General features: G+C 40.2%; 2 protein-coding genes across 3 annotated transcripts in view; one reads left to right on the forward strand and one right to left on the reverse strand.

Moving 5' to 3' along the window:
* Positions 1-7,612, reverse strand: part of LOC112216172 (protein bicaudal D homolog 2) — a 36,027-nt gene extending 28,415 nt beyond the window's left edge. Inside the window, exons 1-2 of one of the 2 annotated variants that reach the window (XM_024375966.2) lie at positions 7,281-7,612; positions 6,207-6,535 (exon numbers count right to left, since the gene is read on the reverse strand). In XM_024375966.2, the coding sequence (XP_024231734.1) occupies positions 6,207-6,452 (246 nt within the window). In that variant the 5' untranslated portion in view covers positions 6,453-6,535; positions 7,281-7,612. The remainder of the gene's footprint in view (positions 1-6,206; positions 6,536-7,280) is intronic. The other variant, XM_024375965.2, reaches the window with a different exon arrangement.
* An 8,391-nt stretch (positions 7,613-16,003) lies between these two features.
* Positions 16,004-19,812, forward strand: apex2 (APEX nuclease (apurinic/apyrimidinic endonuclease) 2). Its single transcript, XM_024375967.2, has 6 exons — positions 16,004-16,353; positions 16,579-16,662; positions 16,979-17,162; positions 17,337-17,480; positions 17,613-17,682; positions 17,819-19,812. Exons 1-6 carry the CDS (start codon positions 16,239-16,241, stop codon positions 19,004-19,006), a joined length of 1,785 nt encoding a protein of 594 aa, XP_024231735.1. The 5' UTR covers positions 16,004-16,238; the 3' UTR covers positions 19,007-19,812.
* The last annotated feature ends 352 nt before the right edge of the window (positions 19,813-20,164 follow it).

Genomic DNA, 20,164 nt, shown 5'->3' on the forward strand with positions numbered 1-20,164 from the left:
CAGGTGTCATATTGTTATAGAAACTCAAATTGTCTATTTTCTCTACATTTTATATGAATATGACTTGGCCTAGTAAGGCACTCTTTCAGTTTAACACATGATAGAGTTATCCTACCGCGCTATTTCATGATCAGTTCTAGGCCCTCAGAAAGTTCAAAGTTGTTTTTGAATAACCCCAAAACATGTGACGCCTATGGTAATAATGAGATGGGACAAATAGCAAGATATAAAAATCGAATGAGAAATTTGAAAAGCTTACAGTTGAGCAAAGCAGTTATAAGACAAAAATGATGCACGCGAAACCAGAAGAAAAAAAATCCCTCCTTACCGTTGCGAATCAAACGACCAAAAGCCTAATCCTACTATCTGAAATATCATAAAACCATACATTTATGAAGAATATTTTCAAAACTAGTCTAATAGTGTTTAAGTTGCATCTTTTAAATGGGAATAATTATGGAAGTCGGAGTCCATGTTCTTCTCATAGTTTTGGGGGGAATTACAAATATATTGGGCCACAAGTGAAATTTAACAACAAATATCAAGATGACAAGTCAAAAGAAAACAGGCTACAGCTGAGAAAAGCTTATGAAATAAATGCCTAGTTGGTCTAAGCCTATTTCCATATTATTTTAGCAATGTGCAACCTACCTAAAATGCATATAGTAGCCTAATAAGAGAAGAGGATGAGACAAACGTGAATCAGTTTATAATAATCCAGTTCTGAGGACATCAGAGTTGCTCTGCAGCCCATCACAAGACGCACAGCCAGCGAGGCTCGTTGACTGTGTCACTCACTTCGGCACACACTTCAATGCCACAGCTCCAGCAGAGTTCAATAGGCTATTCGAAAAATATTTGGCTCCACCAAATATATTGGGTGTTTTGTCTATGTCATGATTCCTCTCGTCTATGGGCAAGCGTAGGAAAAAAAAATCTGATCTCTGCTATGTACTCAACCCTTTTGGCCAAAGGTGTTTCTGGCCTTTTTGGGGGTTGACAAGTGACATCAGCTTTCGGACAAGTAATAATAATAATTTTAAAAAATGATAATCTGTCCTACTGGTCCGATTAAGTAATTTACTAAAGAAATGTGAACAAGCAACCTTTGCTGAACATGCAGTAATATAAAATATGGTATTTACTCACAACATGCAATGCATGATGGGCAGTTTCATTGTAACAGAATTACGCTGAGACTCCACTTTAAAATGTATACCAAACAAAAAACATTGATTTCAAAGTTTAAAGGCCCAATGCAGTAAGTCTGGGCGATACGTCCTAAAAAAAACATAGCCCAATTTTTTCAAATTTATGGGCAAGTCACAATATATATCTAGATCTTTTAAAATGTCCTCTAAATATGCTTTGTTGTACAATTAGAAAGGTTAAAAATACACTGCTTTTCAAACAGTCAGCAATAATCTAATAAATTAAGGGTTTATGAAGTTATACATAGGCTAAATATAAACCTTCCAAAGACCAGGTAGGGAAATCTTATTTGTGGTCCACCAGCCGCTGTGGCAGATGGATAAAAAAATAATCTAGCAGCAACCGATTTTTTTTTAACAGCCAAAATATTTTTAACAAACAATAAAAAGGTTGTCCTGAGTGGCACAGCGGTCTAAGGCATTGCAGTGCTAGAGGCGTCACTTTAGACCCGGGTTGATTCCCGGGCTGTATCACAACCGGCCATAACCATACTTGGCTCATCACGCTCTAGTGACTCTGTGGCGGGCAGCGCACCTGCAGGCTGACCCCCATCGTCAGGTGAACGGTGTTTCCTCCGACACATTGGTGCGGCTGACTTCCAGGTTAAGCGGGCGGGGGTTACGAAGCGAGGTTTGGCGGGTCATGTTTCCGAGGACACATGACTCGACCTTCACCTCCTGAGCACATTGGAACGTTGCAGCGATTAGACAAGATCTAAATTGGGGAGAGTAGATGATGTGCTCCTAAATAGAAATGTAGAAGCAAACAAATACATTTGAGAACAATTAAAGTATTTGGGTGTTTTAACCTGTTGGTACTAGGGGGCAGTATTTTCATTTTTGAAAAAAACTCCAACCCTAATCTAGCGCATCTGATTCCATAATTAGCTGGTTGATAAACTGAATCAGGTTAGTTACAACTGGGGTTGGAGCGAAAACGTACAGGAAGTTAGCTCTCAAGGAACAGGGTTGGAGAGCCTGACCTAGGACATCAACAGCCAGCCGGGGTTTCATTAAATAAGATATAGGCACAATACTTTTTATTGCAGATTTAGGCTTAATTAAACTGATGCATTTGGCGATGTTCAACTTCAATTCACTGACATTATAAGGAATAGCTTACCCATACTCATTGATAGCCTAATATATACTTTAGGTGAATATACGCATTACCAAGGTATAGCCTATGCGCACAGTTCCGACTGTGTCTGCTTGCCCTGATCCACCCTCCCCCTGGCTCACCTGCTCTTTGCTATGAAAAACACTAGTGTGTTTGGTCTTCGGTCTGTTCCATGTAGAATAGCTTAGCCTATTTGTTGATAGGCCGTAATTTAGTGAACTTGCGCGAGACATTGCAAGTCAAGAAATTGAGAGACATAGCATTGCGATAGCCTATACATCTTTTGATTACCGATGCATGGTTTTGACTGTCTGCCTGGTGGCCGACATGCCTACCTACGCCACTCCCCTCTCTCTCTCTCTGCTGTAAAAAATATGACAGTATTCTTGAAAGCCTACGGCAACAAGTTCTCAATTGCAAATATACTGAATCTTAGAGGAGTCGGTTCTTAGCGTAATCGAAGCTTGACACCCAGAAATGGGAGTCGATGGGCAAGGAATCAATTATTTTGGAGTTGACTCCCCACCACTAAGCAGCAGAAAGTTGAGGATAACTAAAACAATTTAAAAAACAACCTTAGCTGCGAACAAAATTATATAACTGGTCAAAAACCATGAGGAAAAAAAGTCACACTTTAGTAGCTATCTTGTCAACTCAACCAAACTTCTGCATATGGCATTCGGGCAAAAAAATATTCCCAAATGATGTGTGACCACCCGCCAACGTGGCTGGTGAAACAGACATTCTTTACCAGCCAATGACAAAAATCGTCCCGGATTTGGAAGGTGTAATTTCCAACTCTGCATAAGAACCATTAATAATTTAATTAATTGTATATAAACAGTTTAACCTGTTTTTTGCAATAATCACTTATTTACTTTCAAGTAAATGGCCTTTGTTACAAATTTTACCAGAACCATGCTTAATGCACATTCACTAATAAATACTAACTTTTTGTAGCAGGCATTATAGACACAGGTCTCAAACAATCTCTCAAGCACAAGGCCACCTGTTAGTGAGTTGCCAGTTAATCTTTATATTCAAGTTGACTTGGATCCATTTGCAAGCTAACAAGGCATAACAGTTTAAATTGTTATGATTGAACACACCCTACTGTCCACCTCCGAACAGTTTGAACAGCATGCTAACCTGTCCACTTTGTTCAGATGTTGAAATCAATGGACCTAACTTTTCTCAGAATGAGAACGGGTTGCCAATTCCTTATAGAATTATGTTTTACGCTTATTGCATATTTACAAAACACAGACTAGACACCTAGTATAACAGTCTTTGGTTAAAATGCTGCAAGCAGTACGTGGTACCGCAATGCCGTGTGTGACAAACTGAGCATACATTTCCCAGAATCAATGTTCATTGACAATCCGCTTTTAGTAGTGTCGCAATTGGCGGAGCTGAGACATTAAAAGGGTATCGTTAACTTCTCTATTATAGTAAAATAATGTTTCAATGTGTTTCAGTGTCCATATGACCAATTCTGTTGGACTAAACCTCAAATGCAAATAGGGAGTTGAAACCGCTTGTCAGAGAAGAAGTGATCTCTCATATTTGTTGTTGTGAGTGGCAGGGGGAGGGGCTTGGTGTGTTTGTATAAACAGAGAGGAAGAAGCGAGGGGTTTCACTCTCGCCAAAAATCGGTCCAAAATAAGCCCAATACATTTTTATGAACTTATTTTGGATCTTAGCTTATTGCCTGCATTCCCACATTTGTGACAACAAATCCCATTGTTAGGGTAGAGACATGAGCATCTCGTCATTATAAACAGATCTCTGGTGTAAATGGGAAGGTGCACACAGCACAGAAAGAGCGAAGGAAACAAGACCAAAAGACAGAACAAACAGACAAACGCTCATGAAAGGGAAAAATAAAAACTTAATTCATGTGATATGGTCCTTTGGAATATCACACAAAGATATACATTTGAATTAATCGAATTCAATAGATATATTGCCCAGCCCTACAATGCAGCCTTTAAAAAAAAAATCATAATATAAAATTATTTCTGGGTAACAAATAAGTACCTTACTGTGTTTTCATTTAAAATGGTCAAAAAGAAACAAATAGATTCTTAGCAAACAGAAATTCCTTAATTAAGCAAGTATTTTGCTAGGACTGTCTGGGAGTGGCCTGAGTGGGTAGGGGAAAACTGAAAATTAGCTGTTATGGCAGAGGTTTGGAAGTGTCTTATTGGTCTATCAACTAATTTACCACCTGGTGATGTCTCCAGGCAGGCCAAAACTTCCATCCACCAAAACAGGCTGACATTTCAGGCGGTCTTTTCAAACATCTCTTACACTAAAAGGGCATTTTCACCATTTTCACAGTATTATTCCAGCCTCCGTGTGGAAATATATATAAAAAACACAGGGAAACTAAATTTGACTGCACTGGGCCTTTAACAAACCATAGAACTATGCACAAGGACTAATTTAACAATTTACACTGAACATTTTATAAAAACACATTTACAGGACAAACTGAAGATACAAAGTTTGGTAACAATAAAACTGAGGGAGTTTTACCATAATTCTGCAGTTTCTCCAGTAAAATTTTATTTTTTTCCCTGTGTAAATTGTTCAGTCGTCACTGTGCACAAGAGTTACGGTTTGTTCAAATTTGAAATCATTTGTTTTTGTTTAGCATACATTTGAAAGTGAAAAATAATTGTACTTTACAATGAGGCATTTAAAACAGAATGGTAGCCCTATTTGTGCAGGGTCTATGTTGGATGCTACTAGCTGGAATAATGAATTAACAAAAGCAATAGTCAGAATGTGACTGTACGTTCCTTTACAATATACATTTTGAGATTATTTATTTACATGAATGCCGCTTAACCTTTATATTAGTGATAATGATTTGCGTGCTATGAATAATATCTTTCCCTGCCCTGTTCACCCCTCTAATGCCATGCAGTCTACATTCAACAGAGCAGCTTAAAATTAATTCCAGTTTCCACTTCCAACATGGGATTTGCTGACTAAGGTGCCTTCATCCCTCCATCACAGATCCCTAGCAGAAATAAACAGTATCTATACACATCAACATTATACGACACTACAGGAGCAGAAACCGACCTGTCCTCCTCTATCACACAAACTGAATGATTCATATGAACCCTAGGCTATGTCTCTTGAGTCTTGGGGAAACTGTCATTCAGCCAAGTTAGTAACAAGAGTTCAAGAAGATAGAATATCTTCATGGAACCTATCAAATGTTCAGTAGGCAATTCATACATTTCTACGTAACACTGGATTAAGAACAACTCCCGGCCAAACATTATGATTGTGATTATTTCTTTGTTTAGAACAGTTTAGCTAAAAGCTTCTGTCCTAACAGGAAGTCCATTGTGTGGCTAATCCTAGGTTGGTCAATACAGAGCAGCGTGTGACTGGCACTACTTGCACATCATCATCTGCTCATTTATCACTCCAGTGTTAATCTGCTCAATTGTAATTATTCGCTCCTATGGCCTATTTATTGCCTACCTCCTCATGCCTTTTGCACACACTGTATATAGACTATTTTTTCTACTGTGTCATTGGCTTGTTTATTGTTTACTCCATGTGTAACTCTGTGTTGTTGTCTGTGTCACACTGCTTTGCTTTATCTTGGCCAGGTCGCAGTTGCAAATGAGAACTTGTTCTCAACTAGCCTACCTTGTTAAATAAAGGTGAAATAAATCAAATAAAAAATGTAAAAACTTGTTCACACTGAAGTAGTTAGTGTGGAGCCTGATTAGACAAAGCAATACAAAATCTATCACAGAAAATGTCACCACCATGCACACGTAGTAGTAGCTTTAAGTTTGGAATTAAGGTTGGTATATCTATAGTCATTGAACATTTCTGCTGACCTCTTTGAGTTGCTGTTGCTCTTGTTTGAGGGTCTCATACTCCTCCTCCAGCTGGGTGTGTTTCTTCTTCAGTTCAGCACTCTCCTCCAGCACCACTAAGCCATAACGGGCCGCCTGTAGTTTCTCCTCATTGGCCTCCCGGAGCTCCAAATTCAGCCTCACCACCTCTGCCCTCAGGTCATTGCCCCCCATCTCCATCTCATCCCTCTCCACCTCAGTCCCTGCTTGGCCTGCCTCCTCAAGCATCTTGTCCTCTTCCACCTCCTTCCCCAATACTCCGCTTGAGACACCTGCTTCCTCTTTCAATCCTCCTGCCTCATTACTGCTTGCTGTGGGGGATGAGGAAGGAAACAGCCCAGGAACATTGATTGTTTCATCAGACAGTTCAAAGTCACAAATAGTAACCAATGAGTTGAAAGCAACTTCAAACTAACCTGAGGATTAACAATATGATTTGCTATCTTAAGAGTTGCTGGCAGCTGACAACGGGCTAAAATGGCGTGAAGGGAATAATAAACTTGGCAGGCCAGTCACAGACGGTCAAGAGTGAGATTATGTGATTAACGTTAGATGAGTTTAACTGGCTCCCCTCAGTCACTTTACTTGTGATCTTTGTTGTCAGGGTAAAGGCCATGGTAAAGAAAAATGTAACTGTCCGTCTGTAGCTAACGTTACTGTGTGCAGGCATTCAATCAGCTTATAGGCTAACGTTAACTTGCCAACCATGTTGGAAACTAGCTAGAAGCATTTCGGTGCACCTGCAAATTATGTGTAGGCGACCAATACAATTATATTTAATTTGTTAGCAGTAGTTACCGAAATAGCTAACGTGTTAGTTAAGGCTTTAAGTTGATTCTTAAAGCGAAATAACAGTTAACGTCACCAGACACGGAGATTCGCAGATAGCTAGCCAACGTTCCCATTTTCTTAGCTAGCTACACTACTTAGTTGTCAGAACTGTCAAAACAAAGACTTCTGGCTATCTGTGGTCAGACTAGCTAGCTAGGCTAATTGTCTACCTAGAATTCAGCCGCTAACATAGCAATCAAGCGCATAGCTAACTAAATTACTTACCTCCAATATCGATTCACGTTTGTGGCCAAAAGTACAGTTGGTTATTTCAAAATATTGTGTCGAAATTAAGCTAACCGGCAAACCTCAGAGAAAATGTGACACTTCGTCGTCGAGTTTGTGGACAAGCTAACCGCCCCGGTTTTCCAGCCAATGTGCTTTTTGCTTTCTAGCTTGAGTTAGCACTTTGAAAGTCATTGCGCGCCGAAGCAACGAGAGTGAGTAGACACAGACCAGTGAACGACTGCCCCCTAGCAACGTCCAGTGTCACAACATTTGGAATGACTACAGACCATAGACTTACATACATCGCATCATTGAATCTGTACTACTATAGCGTCTGTGAAAGTACGGGCAGTGACATTGAATCCATTTTGAAGTTGGGGTTGGAACCGGTTCAGGGAACAGAACAGAAAAAATAACTACATTTTTGAGGAACAGAATCAGAACTGGGAACGAAGGTGATCTATACAGTTCCGGAACAGAACCATTATTTTAAAAGCATGGGAAACGGTTAATCATGTTATTTTAGTTCCTGGCATGTTTTTTTCAGTCCCACAAAAAACGCAACAAAGTACCTATACAAAGCCCTGACTCTGTCACTCAGAAACATTTTCCAGTACCTGTCTGTCAGATGGAAATATTTTATAGTCTGTTTATGCTACCTGCCTCACCCCCTGCGAAGGATAGGTTACTGTATCCTACTGGCGAAGTTACAAGCGTGATTCAGAAATTAGGGAGAGATTTTTAATTAGAGAAGAATTTATTAACTTTTTCACTGCTAGTTAAGGATACTATAGTTATCACATATCACATTTCACATTTGATTTATTAACTACAAAAAGGTAAGATGTATATTTTATTCTGGTGCTGCTCTGCACACACAAGCTTGTTAGCTAGCTAGCTATCTAAGGCAACTCTCAGAAGTTCAAAGACATTCAAAGTTACTTCATAGAAGCCGCTCATCCGTAGATATAATTCTGTGGGCCTAATTCAGATAATGCATAGCATAACAATATTCTTAGTGCTTCAAGCCAAGCCTCATCCTCCCTCTCTTGCTCTCTCCCCACCCACAAAATGTAAGTCTCATCTTGCTCTGTACACTTTTCTGTCTATCACGCATATAAACCACTAGGCTATTGCTTGCCAACTCCATAGTAAGCTGCTATATCAGCACTGATTGGTGGTTATTTAATGTTGAGCTAGATGTTAAAAAAATATATAAAAAATCTTAGGTTTAAAAAGGAATAGAAAGGAACGACATAAACAGGTACTTTTTGGGGGGGCTCTAAACGGTTCAGAACTTCTTTTTTTGCTAGTTGAAAAAAAAATGGTTCTGTTCAGAATGTAAAAATTGACAATAATTTTGGTTCCAACCCCTGTTTTGAAGTAGTCAATAATCTTCTTATTTTACTACTTCTTATGAGATGGCAAAGAAACTGAAAAGGTGCACACAGTCCTGGAGTGTGTTATTTGAACAGGTATAAAGCCAAGGTTGGTGATTTAGTGCCACCTGCAGTTATGGAGTGTTTGCTCACGAGTATAGTTCATTGGCTGATACCTACTGGTGACCTGGATGAAGAAGTCTTAACCCAGTTGACTACTTCAAAATGGTGAAAGTCATCATGCTAAAACAGGGGTTTGGGCACTAGAGTTCTCTATCTATCTCTATGCTACAGACAGACACACAGATAATTATATTTTATCAAATCAATTGTTACTCTGTTACAAAAAGCTTTCATTCCAAAGATAATGTCAAATAAACAGTTAAAAACAACGCATACACAACTCGTTGCATGCTTCTGATCCATGTTCTCATTTTCTTATTGGAATAGCATAAACTTATTTTTTGTTTTTATTCATTATACAAAATTATCAACAATCTTATTGATAGTGCTGTTAAGAAGGTAAAATTAAACATGTCTAGCAAAACGAAACAAGGGTATAAATAAGAAAATACAGAATACATACAAAAAATATAAAAATATATATATAAAAAAATATGACAATTCCAGTGCATTTGTATTCACTCAGAAAAATAATTAATTATAATGATTCAGGACATGCTAACTGGTTGTATAACTACAACGAGGTAGCAAGTCTGACATCTCTGAGTTTGCTAGTTTGGACTAGCATGTGAATGTGACATAAAACGGTTATGGTTAGGTATTTGTATTTATTATGGATCCCCATTAGCTGCTGCCAAGCCAACAGCTACGTTTTCTGGGGTCCAGCAAAATTAAGGCAGTTTGTACAATTTTTAAAACATTACAATACATTCACAGATTTCACAACACACTATGTGCCCTCAGTGTCTTACTCCACCACTACCACATACAGTATCTACAGTACAAAATCCAAGTGTACGTGTGTGTATAGTGCGTATGTTATCTTGTGTGTGTACGTGTAAGCATGTGTCTGTGCCGATGTTTGTGTTGCTTCACACTTCCCGCTGTTCCATAAGGTTTTTTTTAATCAGTTTTTTAAAAATCTAATTTTACTGCTTGCATCAGTTTCTTGATGTGGAATACAGTTCCATGTAGTCATGGCTCTATATAGTACCTTGCGCCTCTCATAATCTGTTCTGGACTTGGGGACTGTGAAGAGACCTCTTGTGGAATGTCTTGTGGGATATGCATAGGTGTCCAAGCTGTGCACCAGTAGTTCAAACAGACAGCTCGTTCCATTCAACATGTCAATGTCAATACCTCTCATAAATACAAGTATTGATGAAGTCAATCTCTCCTCCACTTTCAGCCAGGTTGACATGCATATTATTAATATTAGCTCTCTGTGTACATCAAAGGGCCAGCCGTGCTGCCCTGTTCTGAGACAATTGCAATTTTCCTAAGTCCTTTTTTGTGGCACCTGACCACACGACTGAACAGTAGTCAAGGTGCGACAAAACTAGGGCCTGTAGGACCTGCCTTGTTGATAGTGCTGTTAAGAAGGTAGAAGGTTTAGGGTTTAGTAAATGATTTGTCCCAAATACAATGCTTTTAGTTTCAGAAATATTTAGGTCTAACTTATTCCTTGCCACTCACTCTGAAACTAACTGCAACTCTTTGTTAAGTGTTGCAGTCATTTCAGTTGCTGTAGTAGCTGACATGTATAGTTTTGAGTCATTCGCATACATAGACACTCTCGCTTTTCTCAAAGCCAGTGGCATGTCATTAGTAAATAGTGAAAAATTAATGAGCCTAAACAGCTGCCCTGGGGAATTCCTGATTCTGGAGAGGAGAGGCTTGGAGAGGCTTCCATTAAAGAACACCTTCTGTGTTCTGTTGGACAGGTAACTCTTTATCCACGATATAGGAGGGGGTGTAAAGCCATAACACACGTTTTTTTCAGCTGCAGACTATGAACGATAATGTCAAAAGCCGCACTGAAGTCTAACAAAACAGCCCCCACAATCTTTTATCATCAATTTATCTCAGCCAATCATCAGTCATTTGTGTAAGCGCTGTGCTTGTTGAATGTCCTTCCCTATAAGCAAGCTGAAAGTCTGTTGTCAATTTGTTTATTTTAAAATAGCATTGTATCTGGTCAAACACAATTTTTTCCCAAAAAGTTTACTACGGGTTGGTAACAGGCTGATTGGTCGACTATTTGAGCCAGTAAAGGGGCTTTACCATTCTTAGGTAGCGGAATGACTTTTGCTTCCCACCAAGCCTGAGGGCAAACACTTTCTAGTAGGCTTAAATTGACGTCATGACTTGACCTTGTTTTTTTCCGAGTCCCTGTTGTCTTGAAAGCACCATCATTACTACTACTTAACCAGAGTTAAAAACGATTTTTCCCAGTCTGAGCTCATTTCTTTTCAAGTTCCCATTTGTCTTGAAAGCACTGAAGTCGGGAAGTCGTAGATTTCCGAGTTTCCAATTCCCAGTAGTTTTGAATGTGGCATTAGATGGGAGTTTCTGACTGGTCTTGGAACTGTGACAACAGGCAGCCTCTCCCCGCTTTGCTCAATGAGATATATAGTGATTCTACCCTCAACTGACTATCGTATATGTTGATTAAATCGGACTTTAATAATATAATGAGTAATTCAGGAATGTCACGACTTAAGTGACACAAGAAAACTCGTTAAAATAGCAACTCTACAGATCGCAATCTTCTTCTTCTGTGGAGTTTAACAGGGGTTGGCATCCAACAAGTTGCATTATGTCCCCAACTGAACTATAGTATCAATTCATTACACTTTGTGATACAAAATGGGGAAACGGGAAAATGTTTAAATATAATTTTAATTACCCTACCAACTAACTCTACACTTAAAACTGGTCTGCTAATGCAGGACGATTAGGCCCGGTGCTTTTGTGATTTCTTTTGTTAAATGATTTTTTTTTTTAAATTCTGATTTTTCAGAGGTTGCTGCAGCACCCTCAGAACCCCTACTTCCCACGACTATGCCCTATTCTATTACTTTAACCCAATCTGATCCTACCCCAGGCCAACGACCTGAGAGGACGGGACACTACCACTCAACACACCCTCTAACTCTTCTGAAGTCAAATATCGTACCCCCAGGTACTTCTCTGCAGCTGCCACAACAACATCTATTTTGTGTGACTTACGTTCCATCTCTGCAGTACAGTTTAAAACCATTGCTATGAACACTAAGAAGCCAACCTTACTGAAACATAGGCTGTATCACTCATTTGCCTATCCCTCTGACCTGTTACAGATCTACTATTCACAGGAATCCTCTCAGAATCCCTCACCCTTCATCCACCCTACACTACTTTCTTCACTGCCTCAGCATACAACATCTTCTGCTCTACTCTGACCCTGGTCACCTCAACCTGCCTCTCTCGCACCGGACACCTCTGATCCCAGCAACATGGACACCCTTACAGTTGACAAATCAAATCGAATTGTATTGGTCACATACACATGGTTAGCAGATGTTATTGCGAGTGTAGCGAAATGCTTGTGCTTCTAGTTCCGACAGTGCAGCAATATCTAACATGTAATCTAACAATTCCGCAACAACTACCTAATACACACAAATCTAAGTAAGGAACGTATTCATATAAATATATGGATGAGCAATGACAGAGTGGCATAGGCAATCTGCAAAATATGGTATAAAATACAGTATATACATATGAGATGAGTAATGCAAGATATTTAAACATTATTAGCCCGACCAACCAGTGCCTCCGCACATTGGCTAACCGGGCTATCAGCATTGTGTCCCGCCACCCACCACCAGCCAAACCCTCTTTTATGCTACTTCTACTCTCTGTTTATCATATATGCATAGTCACTTTAACCATATCTACATGTACATACTACCTCAATCAGCCTGACTAAACAGTGTCTGTATGTAGCCTCGTTACTGTTATAGCCTTGCTACTGTATACAGCCTCGCTACTGTTATTTTTCACTGTCTTTTTACTGTTGTTTTTATTTCTTTACTTACCTATTGTTCACCTAATACCTTTATTTTCTTTTATTTTTTAAATTGCACTGTTGGTAAGTAAGCACTTCACTGTAAGGTCTACACCTGTTGTATTCAGCGCACGTGACAAATACACTTTGATTTGATTGTTGAAGTTCCAGTGATCCATTTATAACTTTTCCCACCAAAACTACACATTCCTCAGTCCCATATCCTCCTGCACACTTCCCACATCTTAGAATCTCCCTCCTACACACTGCTGTGACATGCCCATAAATCTGGCACCTATAACATGGCAGTGTATTCGGTACAAAAGCTCTAACAGCATATCTCCCTATAGAATGTGCATCGCAGCAAACGGCGGGCGTCACAAACACCAGGAATCTTCAACTTAAATTGCTCGCCCTCCACACTTAACACTACCCCAGAAATCACTCCCTTCAATGGTGCCATGTACTGAAACGCAAAGCAAGATACAGGTCTTTCCCCAAGTTACGTCACATGGAGCACCTGCTCCCTCTATTCTGAAGAAACACCAACAAACATCACAAAAGGCCTGGTTCCACCCTCTTCAAAACTCCCACTCCCACTGGACCAAACATATATTTATCATGACCATGACCATCGATGCAAGGCTCGGGCACCAAGTTCCTCACAACACCTTCTACCTCTTCCATTTCATCTCCAGAACTCGAACTGGGGTCCGGCTCACTCTGTTTAAACCTGACACCAATCTTCCTCAATATAGCCACCCTCTCCCTTGTTATTTCTAGCTTCAATAGATTGAAAACTATCCTCTGCCTCGCTCAATCTTTTCAACCTCCAATCCACCTCTAACCAATTACCCAACTCCTGAAAATATTCAACTTTTCCATGCCAAAACCCATTTTTAGCCTCCTCGAGAGACATGCTAGACCATATACTCCCTCCACTTTTATTTTTATTTAACCTTTTTTTAACTAGACAAGTCAGTTAAGAACAAATTATTATTTACAATGACGGCCTACCCTGGCCAAACCCTAACCCGGACGACACTGGGCCAATTGTGCGCTGCACTATGGGACTCCCAATCACGGCCGTTGTGATACAGCTTGGAATCGAACCAGGGTCTGTAGTGACACCTCTAGCATTGAGATGCAGTGCCTTAGACCGCTACGCCACTCTCAGTTTGACGTTCCAAACCATCTAAAGATTGCGATCACTACAATGAATGGCTAAATTACTTCAGGACACGAAGGGTCCACAGAACTTCTCCTGACCGCTCTATCACATATCAATCAATGTTACAAAGTGCTTATACAGAAATGTTACAAAGTGCTTATATAACTACAAAGTGCAAGCAATGCAGATGTACTTTGACCAAAGACAGTACAGTATAAAGATAGGCAAAAACTGCTTTTCCAATAGAAATCCCAGATCACACTTATATGCGATGTCATGGCGACGTTAGCTAGCTAATCTCATGTGCAGAAACACGTCATCGGGTCAACAGTAACTGTTATCTCGCTCCAAACTGCGCATGTGCAGGCCGCCAAATCAAAGAAACTCCTTCGATAAAAAGTAGATTTTGACGAAAATGAAAACGTGTCAATTTGTCTCTTTCAAAAAAGCAAATCTAAGAAGGTAGTAGATGTGTTCTATGCTTCTGTGCTTCCCGTTCTTAAGTTTCGTTTTTTGCTAATTTTACTCTTAGTTGTGTGCATCAGCTTAAAATAAAATATTTTTGGTTATGGAAAATATATTTCACAGCGGTTTAGATTAGAGGTCGACCGATTAATCGGAATGGCAGATTAATTAGGGCCGATTTCAAGTTTTCATAAGATCGGAAATCTGTATTTTTGGACACATTTTTTACACCTTTATTTAACTAGGCAAGTCAGTTAAGAACACATTCTTACTTTCAATGACGGCCTAGGAACGGTGGGTTAACTGTCTTGTTCAGGGGCAGAATTACAGATTTTTACCTTGTCAGTTTGGGGATTCAATCTTGCAATTTTACAGTTAACTAGTCCAACGCTCTAACCACCTGATTACATTGCACTCCACGAAGAGACTGCCTGTTACGTGAATGCAGTAAGAAGCCAATGTAAGTTGCTAGCTAGCATTAAACTTATCTTATAAAAATACAATCAATCATAATCACTAGTTAACTACACATGGTTGATGATATTACTAGTTTATCTAGCGTGTCCTGCGTTGCATACAATCGATGCGGTGCGTATTCGCGAAAAAGGACTGTCTTGCTCCAATGTGTAACCATAAACATCAATGCCTTTCTTAAAATCAATACACAAGTATATATTTTTAAACCTGCATATTTAGTTAATATTGCCTGCTAACCTGGCTCGTTGCGAACTCTGTGAAGACTATTTCTTCCTAGCAAAGACAGCCAACTTTCTCCAAACGGGGGATGATTTAACAAAAGCGCATTCGCGGAAAAAAACCACAATCGTTGCACGACTGTACCTAACCATAAACATCAATGCCTTTCTTAAAATCAATACACAGAAGTATATATTTTTAAACCTGCATATTTTGCTAAAAGAAATCCAGGTTAGCAGGCAATATTAACCAAGTGCAATTGTGTCACTTCTCTTCCATTCATTGCACGCAGAGTCAGGGTATATGCTCCCAGGTATATATTACCTGGGAACATTGAAGACTCCTGTTAAAAGGAACCACCAGCTTTCATATGTTCTCATGCTCTGAGCAAGGAACTTAAACGTTAGATTTTTTACATGGCATATATTGCACTTTTACTTTCTTCTCCAACACTTTGTTTTTGCATTATTTTACCAAATTGAACATGTTTCATTTTATTTGAGGCTAAATTGATTTTATTGATTTATTATGTTAAGTTAAAATAAGTGTTCATTCAGTATTGTTATAATTGTCATTATTACAAATACATTTTTAAAAATCGTCCGATTAATCGGTATCGGCTTTTTTTGGTCCTCCAATAATCGGTACTGGTGTTGAAAAATCATAATCCGTTGACCTCTAGTTTAGATGGTACAATGATTCTCGACACTAGGGGTGTCAAACTCAATCCATGGAGGGCCTAGTGTCAACTCTTTTTTGTTTTTTCCTTTCAATTAAGACCTAGACAACCAGGTGAGGTGAGTTCCTTACTAATCAGTGACCTTAATGAATCAATCAAGTCCAAGGGAGGAGCACAAACTGAAATTAGGGTGAACTACTTGAATTTTAGCAACCAGGTAATGGTGGAGTGATTTCTGCATAGTGCATTGGCTCCTATCTAGGTTGTGTTTTTAGATTAAGAAAATTGAACAATTGAGGAAGAATTGTTCATTTCTCTCGTTGACTTCTCAAACCCCGGCCTGGTCTGCTTGGTTTGTTTTTGCAAGCTTTGCCGGAAGTGTAGCGATTTTGTGCCTCTGGGTTTAGAAACTCTGTCGGAAATGTTCTTATTCGATTGACGTACTTCCGGGTCACTTCCGTGTTATCCAGTCGTCACGTTTCAAGTACAATTTTTGTAAAGCAAATTGTAAAAAAATATGTGAAAAGTTGGTCACGAGTGTCGTAAAACCATGAAGATTGTCAGTTGGAACATTAATGGCATAAGAACTTTCAAGGGCGGAATTAAAAATGCGCTTGAGTCGCTGGATGCTGACATCGTATGTGTCCAAGAGACAAAAGTAACAAGTAAGAATTTTACGCGGGAGGGTCTACAGTATATTTTGAGTGACGAGTTGGCAGGCATGCTAGGGCAAACAGATTGGCACTTGAGCTAACTTGATAATGTAACGGAAGATATATGATAAATGTGATTGTACAATACATGTAAGATTCTCTGCTACAATTTTAACTCTGACAATGTTACAGCTAGACTAGCTACTAATTCTGTCACCCTGGGTTTGTCTGTGACAGGAGACCTGCTGGATGAGAGGACTGCTATTGTTGAAGGTTATAACTCATATTTCAGCTTTAGTCGTGGACGCAGTGGCTACTCAGGTTGGGACCATTTATCATTTCCAAAGTATTGAGCAGATTCAGTCTTTTTCGTCTGAACAAAATAGCCACATAATCCCTTTTTATATCAGAGAGCAAGACACAATGACCCTTGGGTCCCCTGAAACAGTGTCCCTGGTCTGTTTTTGAATTCGTTCCCATGGATTGCATTGTTCCATTATCACAAATTCCTGACAAAAAAAGAATGACCCACAGAAATAGTATTCCGTATTAAAGGATGTTTTGAGTCCTATGTTCTCCCATTGTGCCTTCACATTCCTACATTAGTATGTACCTCGCTAATCTATTTATTAAATAGGAGTTGCTACTTACTGCAAAGACAGTGCCACCCCATTTGCTGCAGAAGAGGGCTTGACCGGTCTGCTGACCACCAACCACGAGGGAACCATTGGATGCTATGGTGACTCGAGTGAGTTCTCCAGTGAGGAGCTGCAGCTCCTGGACAACGAGGGAAGGGCTGTTCTCACACAGCACAGAGTCATGTACGGAGGAAAAAAATAGACCTTTATCACATGATTTGTACCATGCTATTCTTTAGGTTTTCTGAAATAATGTCATGGATTGTATCAATTGTTAACCTGTTGTGGCACTGAAAAGCCATTGTGTTTCCCCAATGATCTGAGTGTTTCTTTGTGTGCCCACTTGCTTTTTCACAGGTGTGAAGACACACCTGAAACAGTTACGGTTATCAATGTATACTGCCCACGAGCTGACCCAGAAAAGCCTGAACGTAAACATTTCAAACTGCAGTTCTACAAGCTGCTTCAATGTCGGGCTGAAGCAATTTTAGAAACTGGGAGGTGAGTGGGCTATATGCAGGAGGGCTTGGTTTGGGTGGGTATCATAATAGGGGACAAACTTATGTGAGATTTGTTCAATGTGTTTTATTGGAAGTCTAATTTCTCCTTGTTTTCTCTGACTGGTCCACCCAGCCGTGTAATCATCTTGGGAGATGTGAATACCTCCCACCGGCCCATAGATCACTGTGACCCAGATTACATAGTAAGTGAAGTAATCAGAATTCTTTCAGGTGATAGGTTTGATGTCTTCATTCAGACATAATCACATTTACTTTTGAGTTTTGACTTCTGTTTATTAATAGCTGATGATGTTACTCCTATCTGTTTACTTTTATTAGGATGATTTTGAGGATCACCCCGGGAGGAAATGGCTAAACGGTTTACTGGTTGATGACAGTGAAGGAAAGGAGTATGAAAAAAACAATGAGGAGTCTGAGAATACCTCATCAAAACCCCTCCGCAGCGGCATGTTTGTGGACACCTTCCGCCATTTTCACCCAACACGCTCCAAGGCCTTCACCTGTTGGAACACTATGACTGGAGCCAGGCAGACCAACTATGGCACACGTATCGACTACATCTTCGCAGACCATCCCTTGGTTAAAATGGGGTTTGTGGCAGCAGACATCATGCCAGAGGTGGAGGGGTCTGATCACTGCCCTGTCTGGGGGAAACTGTGCTGCCCCCTCCTGTCCAGCGCCAAGCTGCCTCCCCTCTGTACCCGCAACCTACCAGAGTTCGCTGGCAGGCAGCAGAAACTCTCACGCTTCCTCGTCAAGATGGACCAACAACAACCTGACAGAGAGTCTTGCAGGGACCCACTACCAGGATCTCAGGAGACTGGGGAGACCCGAGAGAACCTGAATCCACTGGGATCAGCAGGGACCACCTCTACTGGAATGAAACGGAAGTTGGCAGTGGAATCTTGTGTCCCAAAGAGCAAAAAGATTATGACACTGAAGGCTGCTACCCCAAAGCCCCAGGGCAACCTCCTAGCATTTTTCAAGCCCAAATCCATACCTGTGGCCCCGACCAGGGAAGACCCTGTGAGTCAGTGTGAGAGGGGAGAAGAGAGAAATGAAGTGACCCCATCACAACCACATACCTTCAAGGGAGGACATTCTGCAGGACGAGATGTTCCATCAATTCCAGGCACACCGTGCACAGAATATCCCCAGGGTGTCTGTATGAGAGACAAAGTCCATGTACCGGGCAGCAACATACAGGATGCCAGTGTCAATAGTCAAAACCAGGAGAAGGATGCAGCCCTGGCTTCTGAGGCTACTGTAGATCCCCCATGTCCCAGGAAGGGGGCTTCACTGGGCGGGTTCTGGAAGACGGTCCTGCGTGGGCCACCTCCACCGCCCCCCTGTAAGGCTCATGGGGAACCATGTGTACTCCGCACAGTCAAGAAGGCAGGTCCAAACATGGGCAAGCAGTTCTTTGTGTGTAACCGCCCTCAGGGCCATGCATCCAATCCCGAGGCTCGCTGTAACTACTTTTCTTGGGTGGATAAAGGAAAATAGTGACTATGCCGTAGAAACGCACTGACATTTCCTCCATGTGGTGGTTTTATAAGCATTGTTAATCTGTTTGATATATTAGTCAAATAAAGACAGTAGTTTTATAAATGTTTTAACTTCGCTAATGTATTTCACGTAATCACATTGGGGCCTTTCTCACCACATGACAAGCATCCCAAAGATTCTGTTGGTGTGTATTTTTACTGCTTATGAAATTACAATGGATGCTGAACTTAGTCACAGAGTGATCTGTTTCTCTTCATCTATAGTGCAGCATGAATATACAGTGTTTATTTTCAGAAAATAGTATTCCTTGTGTTCTTTATGAACTCAAGTATGATCATCATAGGTCTGCATCAGTATTTCTACAATTATCTCAATGTAATTAATCATTCTATAGAGCTCAAATATGGAGTTGGGTATGCCAAGGTTTCATATCCTTCCTATGCTTATGAATATTAATATTTATTTATGGTCTTTTAACTTTGCATGTCGTGCTGAGGAGGCTCTTGTGCAACCATTAGAGTCCCCATATTATTTCTATTTCCCCTATTTAATTTACAACACAGTGCTGATGGCAGTAGTTTCCATTACAATTGGTCACCTTACTATAGAGGTTCTAGGTAAGATGGCCCCAAAAAAGTTATATATTTTTGTCTGATGACAACTTTATTCTCAGATCAATATGTTTAATCAAATCAACGTTTTTGTCACGTGCGCCGAATACAACAGGTGTAGACCCCACAGTGAAATGCTTACTTACAGGCTCCAACCAATGGTGTGGGAAAAAAGGCATGTGTGTGTGTGGGTAAGTAAAGAAATAAAACAACAGTAAAAAGATATTTGAAAAAAGAGTAGCATGGCTATATACAGACACCTGTTAGTCAGGCTTATTGAGGTAGTATGTACATGCAGGTATTGTTAATGTGACTGCATATATGATGAACAGAGTAGCAGAAGTGTAAAAATAGGGGTTGGTGGGTGGTGGGACACAATGCAGATAGCCCGGTTAGTCAATGTGCGGGAGCACGGTTTTGTCGGGCCATTTAGGTAGTATATACATGAACGTATAGTTAAAGTGACTCTGCATATAAGATAAACAGAGTAGCAGCTGTGCAAAAGGGGTTGGGGGTGGCACACAATGCAAATAGTCCGCATAAC

Source organism: Oncorhynchus tshawytscha, linkage group LG16 (genome assembly GCF_018296145.1).
Source record: "Oncorhynchus tshawytscha isolate Ot180627B linkage group LG16, Otsh_v2.0, whole genome shotgun sequence".
In the NCBI taxonomy this organism is placed as follows: Eukaryota; Metazoa; Chordata; class Actinopteri; order Salmoniformes; family Salmonidae; genus Oncorhynchus; species Oncorhynchus tshawytscha.